Here is a 15,698-nt window from a genome sequence, read left to right as displayed (position 1 = left end):
GGGAAAATTGAGAATATGTGGAATAAAATCAATGAATCAAAAAAATGGGGAGACACTGGATCCAAAATGCAAAAGTCTCACACTGTGTTTCTCTCTTGAAAACACAGGCACGTGCGCACGAGCACACACACACACACATAGAGTAATGTGACATTGTAACAGAGAAAATTGAGAATATGTGAAATGAAATCAATGGATCAAATAAAGGGGAGACATTGGGTCCAAAATGCAAAAACCACACACTGTCTCTCTCTTAAACACACGTAAACACATACACACACACACAGAGAGAGAGAGAGAGAGAGAGAGAGAGAGAAAGAGAGAGAGAGATGTGAGACTGGTAAGACTGTAACAGAGAACATTGAGAACTGTGTCTCTCTCTTGAACACTCACACACACACACACACAAAACAATATAAAAATGTTTATAAAAACAAAACACCAATCACAGCATGAGATGTGAAAACAAGCATCATTTGCACAAAGTGCAATCATCCAATTTGCAAGAGACACTCAGTTGTGATCTGTGACGTGCAACAAACACTAATTACAGTTAGTATGTAAATATGCAGATAATATGTAAATATAGTTAGGATGATATTTAAAACACATTTTATTTTTTTTATTTTTCTATTTTCCATTTACTGTTTTATAATTATTATACTTTTGCTGTTATTTTAGTTTTTTGTTCATAATTGCTGTTGCCTTTTGAAGATGAGTTACTGTTCATTGAATAGTACAATGAACAGTAAGTTCATTGAGAGTTATGAATCAGCGTGTCGAATCAGCGGTTCGGAGCACCAAAGTCACGTGATTTCAGCAGTTTGGCGGTTTGACACGCGATCCGAATCATGATTCGACACAAAAGATTCATAACGCTCCGAAGCTTCATGAAGCAGTGTTTAGAAATCGGCCATCACTATATAAGACGTTATTTTGTTTTTTTGGCGCACCAAAAATATTCTCGTGGCTTTATAATATTAATATTGAACCACTGTACTCACATGAACTGATTTAAATATGTTTTTAGTACATTAATGGATCTTGAGAGAGGAAATGTTATTGCTGGCTATGGAGGCCTCACAGAGCCATCGGATTTCAACAAAAATATCTTAATTTGTGTTCTGAAGATGAACGAAGGTCTTACGGGTGTGGAACGGCATGAGGGTGAGTAATAAATGACATTATTTTCATTTTTGGGTGAACTAACCCTTTAAACTTATTTTTATGTATTTATTTTTTCACACTGCTTTTTTATTTATTTAAATCAAGTTTATTTATTTAGATTTATCAAATGTATTTAATTTATTTAAATGCAATTTTTAGTTTATTTATTCATTTTAATCAAATGGTTTTAATTTATTTTTATTTAAATAACATTAATGTATTTTCATTAAATGTATTCATTTATTATTAAATCAAATTTAATTTATTTTAATCTATTTATTTATTTTCCTAGTTTAATCTTATTTTATGTATTTTATATTTTATACGGCCTTTTTATTTAAATCGTGTGTTTATATATTTATTTAGATTTATCAAATATATTTATTTAAATGCAATTATTTATTTTTCATTTATTTTTAATCAAACGGTTTTTATTTTTTTTATTTAAATAAAATTGTATTTATTCTAGTTTATTTTTATTGAATGTATTAAATACATTTAATAAATAAGTAATCAAATGTTTGTTTTTAAATAAAATTTAGTTTTTTCATTTTAATCAAATTTATTTAGTTTATTTTTATAAACATTTTTAGTTGCCATTTCGATTGGGTGTGAACATACAAATCAAAGTCTTAAGATGAAACTATTCACTCAAGGCGTTGACGTCATTACTTGCCCACTGAGACGAGTTGTGGGCGGAGCGACACGTGTAGCCCCGCCCCGTTCTGCAGGACATTCTCGTCTGACTCGTTGCTCCGCTTCTCTTCCGGCAGGGGGCGCCGGCGCACGGACGCCCGCGTCACGACTCAAGACCTACGCCGATGACGCAGGCGTGACGTAGCGCGGATGTCCCAGAATGCCGCTGTCTGCCAGCGCAGCAGTGATCAATGGTCAGGAGAGTCACATCCACCGGCGATTAAACGCGTTAAATGCCAGAGATCAGCGGGTGATCGAAGCTCTTCGTGTCGGGTGGAAATCGCTTCACGTGACAGTTCATGAGTGAATGAGATCTGCTTAGAGAAATCACCATCATCATCCTCCTCCTCATCATCATCATCAGAGCTGAAGACAAACCCAGCAGGTGAGATCAACACAATAACATCACGATCGGTGAAAGAGCGGCTGTTATAATCACATGACAGTCTATTATAACACAGTCGAGATTAACCAGTTCCTCCTTCATCTTCATCACTTCTCTGATTCCTCATGATCACAGCTGTGCTGTTCGGCCATCTGTAGTTTTTAACTTAATATTATAATATATATATAGTTTAAGTAAACATCATTCAGTACAGTCACAGTGTTTGTGTGATTGATCATCACTGAAGATGAATGTGTTCATGTTTTTCCTCAACTGTGGCACTATAGAAAATAAACTGAATGTGAAAGTGTTTATTACATTTATACACACACATTATAATATTTCCAGCACATCTCAAATCATTTGATTAGTAATATGGCATTTGAAACGTTTTGGGTTTGTCTTTCTAAGGCTGATTCTACAGATTGTTATTATATTTGTACTATATATACACTAGGAAAGTAAGCATTATAACTAAAATGTGATGTTTTATTGAGTATTCTTTGTTTCTTCACACATGTCATATTTAATCTTTTGTTAGTTTGGAGACGAGTGTCTGATTTTAAAGGCTTAGTTCACCCAAAAATGTCATTTCTGTCATTAATTACTCTCCCTCATGTCGTTCCACACCCGTAAGACCTTCGTTCATCTTCAGAACACAAATTAAGATATTTTTGATGAAATCCAAGAGGCTCCATAGACAGCAACACTTTCAAGGTCCAGAAAGGTACTAAAGACATCGTTAAAACAGTCATGTGACTGCAGTGGTTCAACCTTAATGTTATGAAGAGACGAGAATACTTTTTGTGTGCAAAAACAAAACAGAAATAACCACTTTATTCAACAATCTCTTCTCTTCTGTGTCATTCTCATACGTTGTTTACATCCAGAGCTTCCAGGTTCATCGTCAGAACGCCGACTCATTATTGGCCGGCTCCTGCGTCAGTGTCAAGCTGATCACGTGATCAACTTTGGCCAATACTGAGCCGGCATTCAGATGTAAACACGGAAGCCTTCACTGTGTTACTGTGTCACCTGCGTAAGGATAATGACAGAGATTGTTGAATAAAGTGGTTATTTTAGTTTTGTTTTTGCGCACAAAATGTATTCTCGTCTCTTCATCACATTAAGGTTGAACCACTGCAGTCACATGACTGTTTTAACGATGTCTTTAGTACCTTTCTGGACCTTGACAGTGTTGATTATATTGCTGTCTATGGACGAGTCATATATTTCATCAAAAATATCTTAATTTGTGTTCTGAAGATGAACGAAGGTCTTACGGGTGTGGAACGACATGAGGGAGAGGAATTAATTTTTGGGTGAACTAAACCTTTAATATCAGGGCTACTGATCGTTCAGTTTTCTGGGTTAAGGCTAAAACAATAAGATCTGTACGTCAAACCAAGACATTTGAATATGTGATGAAGGCATGATAAAATCATGATGATGTGTTTCAGGCCAGATGGCGAGTCCCAGAACCAGACGTGTGCTGAAGGAGGTCCGGACTGAAGACGAGAACAATGTGAGTCTCCGTCAGCTCCTTCAGTCGTCCTCTCTCCTGTGCCGTGTTTTAAAGCGTGTGATGTTTGTGTTGTCAGTTGTGTTTCGAGTGTGGCGCGTTTAACCCGCAGTGGGTCAGCGTGACGTACGGGATCTGGATCTGTCTGGAGTGCTCGGGCAAACACAGAGGCCTCGGCGTCCACCTCAGGTCAGACTCGCAGCCGCTTCATTCAGATGCATTTGCAGATTTTGAAGCGTACCTGAAAATGGTTCATTCATTCATTGGTGAGCTCCGTCTTTCTCCTCGTAGCTTTGTACGATCTGTTTCGATGGATAAGTGGAAGGACCTGGAGCTGGAGAAGATGAAGATGGGAGGAAACAGGAAGTTCCGTATGTTTCTGGAGCTGCAGGATGACTATGATCCCAGCTGGAGCCTGCAGGAGAAATACAACAGCAAAGCTGCTGCGCTGTTCAGAGACAAAGTGAGTCACGCCACCACTGACACATTATTTTAATCCTTCTTTAATCTGATGATTATTTCTTAGAGTGATCAGTTGAAAAACCCTAATTATTAACTCTTTCCACACCAGTATTCTGTTTTTAAGTTTCCAGCATTTTTGATAATATTCACAAAACTTTCATGGCCCCCAAAATGTTTTGTTATTATAGTTGTTTTCTCTTCATGGGTTCGATATTTCATTTGGTAACGTTATTCAGTCTTGATTTATATGCTGTTTAATGTTTGATGATCATGTTAGCTTGGGCTGTGGCTGTGTCTGAAATCGCCCCCCTGTACCCTTAAACAGCGCACTATTTAAGTTAACAGCCATTTTATTGGTGTTCGAAACCATAGTGGACGTTAACGAGTGCACTCATTCAATCCCATAATGCACTACAATAACGATGTATGCTCAATGACTAGAGAATACCCATAATGCACTGTGAGAGTCGGCCATCGAATTAATTCCAGCATTTTTGACCAGAAGATGGCGCCTGCATCTGAATCATCAATCCGTACATTTTCCAAACTGCTGGTCCAATGAGGCTACAGCGTAATATCATTCAGGTATAAATTGTTTAATTAAGGTTTATACTACTATATTATCAGTACTGGAGCTGCCTCACAACAGGATCCACTTACATTTTTGATATTTTGTTCCCCTTCTGGAGCACCCATAGTTTTGTTTGTGAGTACCAGATGTGCCCCTGGATGATATATTTTCCTCAGATTGTATTTGTCTGAAAGAAGATAGTCATATGCACTTAGGACGGCTTGAGAGTGAGCAAATCATGGGATAATTTTCATTTTTGGGTGAACTATCCCTTTAATGCAAACTCTTGTGACTTTATAACACGTACAGATAATGATACAACTGTAAACTGTGATTTAAGCACAGTAACGGCACACGCGTCTATCATCTAAATACATGCGGATTTCCTGCAGCAGCTCAGTCTGTGTCCTCCGCTGTTTTCCAGATGTGTTTTGTCCATAGCAATCTGTTATTCCTGCTGTTAAATGACTCGACTGGCAGATGTTTTCCGAGAGCGTTCAATCAATAATCAAATGCATTGTCGATTATGTTCATGATCGATTTATAATCAGTTTTATCTAATAGTTGTTGCAGCCCATCTGACTCTGTGTACAAGCAGGAAGATCTGTGGCCGCTTGTACAGATGGAAGATTAGATGAAACTAATTATTTTGCAGTAATTATTTAAGTCTGATTGTATGTGGTGAAGTTGAAGGTGTGAAGTGTGTGTGTGTGTGTTTAAAGGTGGCGACTCTGGCCGAAGGGAAGGAGTGGAGCATTGAGAACTCGTCTGCCAGGAACTGGACGCCTCCGCAGGCCAAGAGCGGCCTGAGCGCCGCACACCGGTACGACACGCCACTGATCGAGCAGATGATGAGTGATGATGATGATGTTGTTGGTGATGATGATGATGCGATGGTGTCGTTGCAGGTCCAGTGCCGCTGCCGGTCAGAATCACGCTCACTCTGATAAAGCGTTTGAGGACTGGCTGTCTGACGATGTCAACTCTTACCAGAAGTGAGTTTCACTCCGTCACTGATCCATATCTTCAAATATTAGATGATTAAAGAGGCCATATTATGCTCTTTCACAAAGTCTTGATGTTGTTTTTAGGTTTTCCTGCTTGAATGTTGATTATTTTCCTCATATTCTCCATTGTTCAGCTCCTCTCTCCCAGTCTGTCAGTAACGCTCTGTTTAGTTCCTGTCTCTATGAAGCCCCTCCTTCTGAAAAGCACAATGTGCTCTGATTGGTCGGCTGGAGCGGTGTGTTGTGATTGGTGTTTGGGAAATGTCCCGCCCCTTACCATAACCGCCAGTTTCAACACAACATATATATATTTTTTTGTGATGTTTCAGTGCTGGAGCGTCTGGAGCACAGGAGAATCGATATGTGGGCTTTGGAAACACTCCCAATCCACCTAAGAAAGACGAAGACTTCATCAATAATGCCATGTCCTCCATCTACACAGTAAGACAGCAGCGACGGCTCTGTTATACTAACGCTCTGTCCGTCACGTGTCATTAATGTCGTCTCTGTTTCAGGGCTGGAGCACTTTCACTGTTGGAGCCAGCAAGTTTGCGTCTGTCGCTAAAGACAGTGTAAGTACATCACTGCACACACACACACGGACCAACTGTTAACCTAGTTCACATCACACCACTAGACTTACTAGTGAAGGACGACATCAGCTAGATCAGAACATTTGTGTCCTGAATATGTTCATGTTTAATAAAGCAGTAAGACACTGGAGCTGGTGTTACAGTCTGTCAGACACCCTTCAGACTGCACTGCATTCACTGACAAGTCAAGACTAATTTGTACAGTGCTTTTCACAATACACATCGTTTCAAAGCAGCATTTATCATGTTGTTAATGTTTATAATATCTTAATATCTTCATGCCTCATAGTAATAGGGTACAACGGGGCTAAGGGCACACCATAAGAAAAACGTGCTTTTCATTACTCCCACAGTGCATGATTGCATTGTTTTTATTGAACATTGATGGAGCAACAGATTTTGTGTGAAAATAAATCATAAAAGTGTTTTGTTTAAAAATCTTATAAATGTATGAGGTGTCGAGGGAGGCAAAACCAGCAAAATAAGCTAAAATAATATGTTATTAATAATGTCTACTTGTTCAAAACAATCACTTTAGCAAAGTTTGTACTATTTTCTGTTTATTTTGATAAATAAAAGAATTCAGTAAATATACTGTCATTAAAATGTTCATTTTAAAAATACAAAACCAAAATTATTTTAAAAAGTAAAGATTCTGAAAGCATTGAAGGAGATCCCATAATATTTAATATAGATTTACAGTAGTAACAATAAATTATATTTTATTATATGATATGATTAATAATTATTTTTAAATATGATGGTTTCATAATAAATATGTTGATTATCTCTAAGGTGGACACCCAACTTAATATGATATTTTCCATCTGAATCTAACCCTGTCATGTCAACAAATGGAAAACTCATCCAACTGTTTATTATCATGTTAATTATTGTGCCTTTTACCCCAAATACCATACTTTTACATATTCTTCTGTTTTTGAAAAATTGTCGCTTTTATTACCTTGAACAAAACTGAAAATCATTAACAAGTCCTTTGTCTCAAAATATAGTCAATAATTTTATTGATTCTCATTTGCTACTTAAATCTACATTAGATCAATCTTATCAGATCAAATTAGCACAGAATCAACTTTGCGCTGCTGTCTGTGATCGTCCATCTTGAAAAGCGGTTGTTAGGAAAAGTGCTGAGCTGAATTTTTCTGCCATCTAGTGGTTCAAAAGAGAATAAAGTCAATTGCGCTGTATCCTATTAGTTACATTTAGCGACTATATGAACAATCAAACAGTTGAGATTTGCTGCATAAATAGCTTCTAAAATACTTCAGCAAAGTCTGTACATGATCACAATACACTATAATAACTTCACTATACAACCATAATTCGCAACCATAATTCATAATTATGCGATTGTGATTATAAAGAAACCTTTTTTTTCTCATCTTTTCTCCTTCACAGACCACAAAATTGGCCAGCCAAGCAACTCTGAAGGTACGTGTCATGTTGTTGAGTTTCGTGGCTTTGGAAAATAGTTTGAGTTTCAGGGCGGACTACATAACAGAGAATTACTAAACCATAATAATGAGCCTTTAAAACGCAAATTAAGCACTTTAAGCACACGCATAAATCTTGCTGCAGCACGCTGGTAAAAGTAATGATTATAATTGTGACTGAAAAGAAACTGTCTGAACATTTTAACGATTTATTAATAACTTAGTGTTTTTTGAGTCTTTGTCAAAAGATGCACTTTAAGTTAAACATGTCATGCTGATTTAGCTTCCTAATAGTAGTGCATATTTATCAAGGTAAACCTATCAAGGTTTTGTTTCTGCAATCAACTGACTAAGTAAAATGTGTTCAACCAAGCCTCGTCTCGACGACTATTAAGTGGCGGCCCTATTTTAATCCATCTTCATTTTAACCAACCGATATCGGTTCTTAAATCCCGAGATCAATCTTTTAATCTATGCTGTTTTCAGTTGATGTGTGAACAAAACCTCACTAAACATTATTTGTAGCTCTCCTACCATCTAGTAATCGCAAAATCATGCTTTGGGGTGAATAAATAATCAGGAAATGTACATTTTTGGGTGAACTATTCCTGTAAGGGCCTGGTGAAGTCCTTTTCCTTTCCTCACTTGGGGGTAAAATGAAGTTTGAAGCCCCTGTGCAGCGATATACTGTTAACCAACATCCAGACGCCGTCCAGATGAATGTGTAAATATGTGCTGTGCGTTTTCCTCTCAATAACAAAATAAACACACCACAAAAATGCCAGCGGTGAGAAAACAGCAGTTCAGAAAGCATCTGATCATAGTGATGTGGATGTTTGCAGTCATGTATCTAGAATAAATTGCTTTAAAGCAGCAGTTCGGCAGTATTAAACATGAACAACACTGAAGCTGTAATTGTAATCGAAAGCAACACTGACAGTTTCTACCAGCAGTAACCACTGTTGTCTGTAGTTTATATCGCTGCTTTATTCTGTCTCTGCCGCTGCTGTGGATGAAGTTACGGGGTTATAAACCGCCGCCTGAGCCGGTAAAACACTCACCGCATGCTGTATCCCCATGCGTGTGTGTGTGTGTGAACACTGTATCAGATGCATGTGACAGGTGTTCAGACTCCGGTCATTTCCAGTGTGCATGTCATCGCTTTACTCCATTCGGCCAATAAAAAACTCCCGTTGCATTCGGTTTGAAGGTCATTCAAACAGATTGCGCCTCCTCACACAAGCATGTACATGTAGTGGCTCATGGTCCGTCATGTATGTGCTGTGACTCTCATGTTTTCATCTTGTTTTATTAGTGTGTGTGTGTGTGTGTGATACAATGTGTATTCACTCTTATGTTTCTCTCTCAGGCTGCTGAATTGGGCCAGACATTAAATGACACTGTTATCAAGCCCACACAAGAGAAGGTAACCAGCATGTTTGTCACTAGCCTAGTTAAGAGTGAGTGTTGTATGAGTGGATGATGGCTGTGAACGAAAGACGCAGTCAGAAGCGTTTTTATCATGTCAGATTACATTTTCTACATGCACGGAAAATGAATTTTATATCCAAGTAAATTCATCCTGGTTTATAAATACATACACTACCATTCAAAACTCCATTCAATCTCTTCTGCTCACCAAGTCTGCATTTATTTGATCAAATATACAGTAAAAAACAGTGAAATATTATTACAATGTAAATCAGCTGTTTTCTATGTGAATATATAGTAAACTATAATTTATTCCTGTGATCAAAGCTGAATTTTCAGCATCATTACTCCAGTCTTCAGTGTCACATGATCCTTCAGAAATCATTCTGATATGATGATTTGCTGCTCAAGAAACTTTTATGATTATTATCAATGTTGAAAACAGTTGTGCTGCTTCAGATTTTTGTGGAAACATATATTTCGTGTGCCATATATTTTATTTTTCAGGATTCTTTGATGAACAAAGTTCAAAAGAACAGCATTTATTTGAAATAAAATAATTATAGTAACATTATGAACATCTTTACTGTCACATTTGATCAATTTAATGCAGTCTTGATGAATAAAAGTATTAATTTATTTGAAAACAAAACAAAAAAAAAAACCTTACCCCAGATGTTTGAACGGTAGTATCTATCATACATGATGGTGAATTGCCAATGTATAAAACATTAGTCATGAGTTCTTCAAGTGTTTTTCTTGTAGGGCTTTCACACTGGGCACGTTTGCTGCGATCCGATTGTGAAAGGTTTCATTAGTGTTGTTCATGTTTGTTGACGACCTTTTTTCCATGACTATATCGAGGCGACACCACTGTGACTATATCAACATGCAATATCAATGACGGAAAAAATGAGACTAAAATGTAGTTAAAAAATAAAAGCTCTCTTTTCACAGAGTTCGGTTCCACAGTTCCAGTGCAACCAAACTCAGATCACTTCCTACAGGTCGCCTCGGGGTTCGGTACCCCTGTGTGTGCTCCCGCGTCCGCACGACAGCTTTCACTTTTCCAATGTTTAATGCAAACCATGTCCTGTTTCAAACCAAACTGCCAGTGTGAAAGAACCCTTAAAAAGCTCACTGTGAACTGAAGTGTGGGGTAAGATGTGCCAGCGACTCAATTAAAGAGGACCTATTATGCCCTTTCACAAAGTCCACCAAGACCAGTGTGTTGTGATTGGTCAAGCGCTTCGAGCGTGTTTGGGAAATGTCCCGCCCCTTACCATAACCGCCAGTTTCAACACACTACTAACTAACTCAACCAGGCCCCGCCCCTTTATTCTGCGTATGAATTATTTAAATGAGGAATATTGTGAAGAAAACTCAAGATGGAGGCGTTTCAGAAACACTGACACTGATATAGAGAAGAACTCCTGCTGGAGGGACTTTGGAACAGCAACATTACACACTAAAGAAAGATGAACATTGAAACAAGCAGAATAGATCCTCTTTAATGCTTATGAAAATGGGAATAATGTGAAGCAGAGCAGATTATACAGTAGTACATTTTTATTTGTTAGTTGTAATGTAAATGGTTCACACAGCTACTCCTCTGATGAGACACATGGACATGAATGTGTGTGTCTTCATGTTATAGATACTTTCTCCTTTTTCTAGATCCTGAAATATAATCAGGTGTGTTAGTTTGAGCTCCATCTTATTTCTTATTTTTGAGATTTTGCTGTAAATTGTCAATTAAAAATGGGACAAAGCAAAACAAAATACCTAAAATGGCTTCTCGTCTTATACAAAGTCATTTAATTTTTTCTTTTGATTTTATGGTGAGGTGTTTTTGTGTGAGGTTCAACCTCTGTGGCGAATCTCACTGAAACATCATGAAGCTAGTTCTTCTTCTGCTGACCGATGCTAATGTGCAGCCGAGTCTGAAGTGTGTTGATCGCATTCACACAAGTGCGTTTCTGCTGTGACTCGTCTAGGTGAAGGAGGGGAAGTTGTTTGATGAAATGGCCGTCGGCATCACAGGTCTGGCCACTAAGGTACGAGGCTGCGGTCGCTCTCACGCGGCTCGTCTGCTCACGCTCATCTGAAGCGTCGCTGTGATTCAGTGGCGCGTCGGTGATCTGGATCAGAGGAGCCGTGTGAGAGAATCCCTTGTGCTCTTTCTGTGTCTCAACTCACTCTTCTTTCTCCTTTTTTTTTGCTGGCATTGTGATTACGGTGGTGAGTATGATGATCTAGAATTAACATGTAATCAAGTGTATGCAAATGAATCAGTAATCATGGATGCTTGTATTAAAGACCCCATGAAATCCAGACTGCAGCTCTGTGTGCTCGTGAAGTTTTAGCAGATAAACACTCTCTCTCTGCTGGGATAATAGTCCAAAATACTGCTGAACTTAAACTGTTTTTTGTCCAATCACATGCTCTGTAGAATGAGAACGATCCGCCCCATAATATCACCTGTCACTGACATTAAACGGGTCATGAACTGCATTATTTTATTGTTTTATAATGTTTTATAATGTTTTATAATGTTTTTATTATTATAGCTCTCAAGGTTAAATAATCGTGTAAAGTTTTTATATTTAGGTATATAATGGCATTATATTCAGATCGTGGCATAAAAGGTTGCAGTGATGATCATGTAGCCGAACACAGACATGTTTTTGAGCGCATGAAAGCAGTGATCTCGTCATTGCAACTCAACTTCTGCACACTAACGAATGCTTTCATAACTATCAGTGCAAACACACTGTAAATAAGAGATTCGTTGATTATTATGGGAATTTTGGCGCGAGTCCAGAACTCAGCGCTGGTTGATTGACAGCTCCAGTGATTGCAAAGGGAGCGTTCTTTGAACGCTTTCTATTTATAATTTAATCACAGTTTAAATAACAGATTATTTTCATCCTACTAAGAGAAACAATGTGAAGTTGAGCATTAAGTCATCACTGGTTTGATTTACTGACACAGAGAAAGAACATCTGACTGTACATGAATTATTACAATTGGTTTTCAGTTTTGAAACTTACAAGATATTCTTATAGTATGATGACCTCTTATATATCCAAACCTCAAGGAAAATTTTCTTTCTCAGTTCATGACCCCTTTAAGCATCCCATCAGGCTTCATGGGGATGTGGCGCAACTCGAACCTTCTGGATATTAAACAGCAAATACAAATGGCACAAACTCTCCATAATGTTATGCCCAAACTTCATGTTTCTATAGGAAATATATCCAATATTCTCATCGGGGCATTTCACGGGGTCTTTGAATCATCTCACATTTACCGTTATGTGATGATCAAACCGAATAACCTAAAGGCCCTTTCACACCAAAGCAAAAAACACTGATCATTGGTCTGTTCACACTGAGAATGACGCAAATTTTAGACTCTCATTTCAATGAAACAATCCTAAATCAATACAAACAATGGTCAATAAAGTGAGATTAAATCCATAAAGTCCATTTATCTGTTATTAATGGATTACGCCATTATTGTAAGTTTATATTTTTCTGGATGTTTGCGATTTGGATATTTGTTGGTTGTGAAAGGGTCTTAAAACACTGCGCAGTTGTTGATTTGATCCTTTCTGTGTAATTGAATGTCTTCGGGTCAGCGCTGTTAAGTCTCTCTGTGTTCGTTCAGGTTCAGGGTGCTGGTGCTAAAGGCTGGAAGGACGTGACATCATTCTTTGGTGGGAAACAAGAGGCCGCTGATGATGGGTAATTACACATTTATTCAACAAGAACATTGACACTAAAAATGTTCATAATGTTGCAAAAATATTTTTGCTGATCTTATTTTCAGCTCTGCCTATGAAGAAGGTTATCAGAACCAGGATCCCTTCAGCACTCAAGGTCCTAAGAAGGACTTCTGGGAAACCTTCGGCAGTACCGAGTCTCCCAGCGGCAATTTTGTAGAGAAGAGCCGGAGCTCAGAGGCGCAGTCTGACACTAAGAATGGTGCTGGAGATAGCTGGGAGACCTGGGATAACGACTGGGAGAAAGCTGGAGACACCAAGAACAAGAAGAGCCCGTCGAAACCAGCCGAGGACTCCTGGGACAACAGCGGCTGGTAGACCAGCAGAAACCGGCTCCACATGTGTGTTTGTTTTCATCGGTCCTTCCTGAAACCCACTGTCACGAACACACCTCTGACCGGATGCGTCACTTGTTTCGCTTGTCGTTGTTCGTTTCTGTTGAGAATGAGTTTATAAAGGTCTTTCTGACGTCTCTGTCCATGATGGAGGTGTTTGATATAACAGTATAATGTTTCATGTTCTAGTGGATTTGACACCAGCAGAGATCTGCATGTCATCTGCTGTTTGTGGTCCGTGGATCATAAACTTTCTGATAATGTGATCGGATCGCACTGGCTTTCCTGTCATGACAGACTCCAGAGAGCTTTTGCTGTCTGTTTGTTCATGAATTTTTGTTTTATACGTATGTGTTAAATATATATAATATGACAGATTCCTATTAAAAAAAAAAAAAAATCATTTTTATCAGCAAAATCATTCAGTCCTCATCCAGGCTTCCTGTTCATTATGAAATCATAACAACAACTAAACGTTTGTCTGTAGAAGCATGACACTTTTTAGTTAATATCCTCTAGTTCAACATCCATCACCTCATGGCCTTTTGTGGATATGGCTGGTATTTTTAAAAAATAATTTGGGGGTTTATAATCATGCAATGTATTTTGTTTGTTTGTTTCCCCCTTCTGTAATGGCTGCTGAGTGTTGTTCATACTGTCATTCCAGCTGTTCATGAGCTCTTGAATTACATGCAAGAACAAATTATCACAAGGTTTCATGTAAAACTCAAGGCATGGACATCAAACATTATTTATTTCTCTTTTATTTGTGATTTCGGCTGAACGGGATGTGTCTCTTTACCTCAGTAATAAGGTGGTTGTTTACTGTGTTATTGTCAAGTTCACCCTGAATCTCTCTATGATATTGAACTATTATCCAAACTCATGTGTTCAATAATCCATTGATTTGGCATGTACCTGACTAACATCTGTGGTACGTCTGTGCATCATGCCGTATGTTTGAGCTGTAACGACACCTGCTGTGTTTGGGGAACATGGGTGAGATACACTATATTCTGATAGTTAAATGGTATAGTTAATAAAGCGTTAAACACCACCTGACTTGGTCTCATTTGAATCTAATTTTACTGTCAAGTGAAACCTATCAAACTGTCAATGAGACTAATAAAGATCATGATTTAACAGCTGAAGATGTTTCCTGTGCAGATTTTGAACACATACCGTCGTCGCACATATGATGTGATGTTATGGTTGGGCTGTAGCTGTTATTCGCCTGTGAGCATCGACTGAAGGTTTGAGGAAAGTGGAATCGGGAGTTTCTTCATGGAAACGCTTTCAAATAGACCATAAACAAAGGCATTACTTCAGCTTTAAGTGTTATTATGATGTCCGTTCGCTTACAGGCAGATCTGCTGGAGATAAGGAATGTCCGAGTCATGTGGGGTGCCTCAAGGCTCGGTGTTTGGTCCTCTCCTGTTCTCCGTATATTTAATATCTTCTGCTGCGTGGATGTACCTGACTAACACACCTGTGGTCCTTCTGTGCATCATGCCGTATGTTTGAGCTGTAACAACACCTGCTGTGTTTAGGGAACATGGGTGAGATACACTATATTCTGATAGTTAAATGGTATAGTTAATAAAGTGATAAACACCACCTGACTTCTGAACTTGGTCTCATTTGAACCTTATTTTACTGCCAAGTGAATCCGTTCAAACTGTCAATGAGAAATAAAGACTGAAGATGTTTCCTGTGCAAATTTTAAACATACCATCGTCACACATATGATGTGATGTTATGGTTGGGCTGTAGCTGTGACTGCATGTTATTCACCTCTGAGCGTCGACTGAAGATTTGAGGAAAGTGGAATCAGGGATTTCTTCATGGAAACACTTTCAAATGAAGCACAAAGGCATTACTTCTGCTTTAACTGTTATCATGATGTCCACTCGCTTGCAGGCAGATCTGCAGGATTGTCAGAGTCACGTGGAGTGCCTCAAGGCTCAGTGTTTGGTCCTCTGCTGTTCTCCGTATACTCAGCCTCACTGGACACAGTCATGAAGGCACATGATTTTCCTATCAGTGTTTGCTGTGCAGCTTCTCATCCAAGCTCTTATCGTTCCAAGACTGGACTACAGCAATGCTGTACTGGCTGACATCTCCCTGTTCCTTCACAATGAGGTACAAAGTCAGACCCTCCACGCTCGCTGGTGGAATGAGCAGCCGACCTGAAGCTGAAGACACATCATCCACAATCACTGAACCACCCCAAAGCCTTAAATCAACTCCTATTAATTAGCTTGTGTGCTAATCTAGTTTTACATCTG

At 38.5% G+C, this 15,698-nt stretch overlaps 1 protein-coding gene across 6 annotated transcripts; it reads left to right on the top strand.

Moving 5' to 3' along the window:
- Window positions 1-1,987: 1,987 nt before the first annotated feature.
- arfgap1 (ADP-ribosylation factor GTPase activating protein 1) lies at window positions 1,988-14,561 on the top strand. Of its 6 annotated transcripts, XM_051912438.1 has the most exons (14): window positions 1,988-2,248; window positions 3,709-3,773; window positions 3,850-3,959; window positions 4,062-4,233; window positions 5,526-5,626; window positions 5,712-5,798; window positions 6,140-6,251; window positions 6,326-6,382; window positions 7,823-7,855; window positions 8,876-8,905; window positions 9,227-9,283; window positions 11,286-11,345; window positions 12,961-13,037; window positions 13,123-14,561. In XM_051912438.1, exons 2-14 carry the CDS (start codon window positions 3,714-3,716, stop codon window positions 13,391-13,393), a joined length of 1,227 nt encoding a protein of 408 aa, XP_051768398.1. In that variant the 5' UTR covers window positions 1,988-2,248; window positions 3,709-3,713; the 3' UTR covers window positions 13,394-14,561. The 6 variants fall into 6 exon arrangements, with proteins under 6 accessions (XP_051768398.1, XP_051768401.1, XP_051768400.1 ...); XM_051912441.1 differs by lacking the exon at window positions 11,286-11,345 and having other exon boundaries at window positions 12,967-13,037; XM_051912440.1 differs by lacking the exon at window positions 11,286-11,345.
- The last annotated feature ends 1,137 nt before the right edge of the window (window positions 14,562-15,698 follow it).

Source organism: Ctenopharyngodon idella, chromosome 11 (genome assembly GCF_019924925.1).
Source record: "Ctenopharyngodon idella isolate HZGC_01 chromosome 11, HZGC01, whole genome shotgun sequence".
NCBI classification, from domain to species: Eukaryota; Metazoa; Chordata; class Actinopteri; order Cypriniformes; family Xenocyprididae; genus Ctenopharyngodon; species Ctenopharyngodon idella.
Note: the sequence above shows the minus strand (reverse complement) of the source record. Positions and strands in the feature narration are given on the sequence as shown.

Excerpts from the sequence above, each read along its gene's own strand:
- arfgap1 (XM_051912438.1), top strand. The coding sequence starts at position 3,714 with ATGGCGAGTCCCAGAACCAGACGTGTGCTGAAGGAGGTCCGGACTGAA. Across the intron at positions 9,284-11,285 it reads TCAAGCCCACACAAGAGAAG|GTGAAGGAGGGGAAGTTGTT; the intron begins GTAACCAGCATG and ends TGACTCGTCTAG. Across the intron at positions 13,038-13,122 it reads CAAGAGGCCGCTGATGATGG|CTCTGCCTATGAAGAAGGTT; the intron begins GTAATTACACAT and ends TCTTATTTTCAG.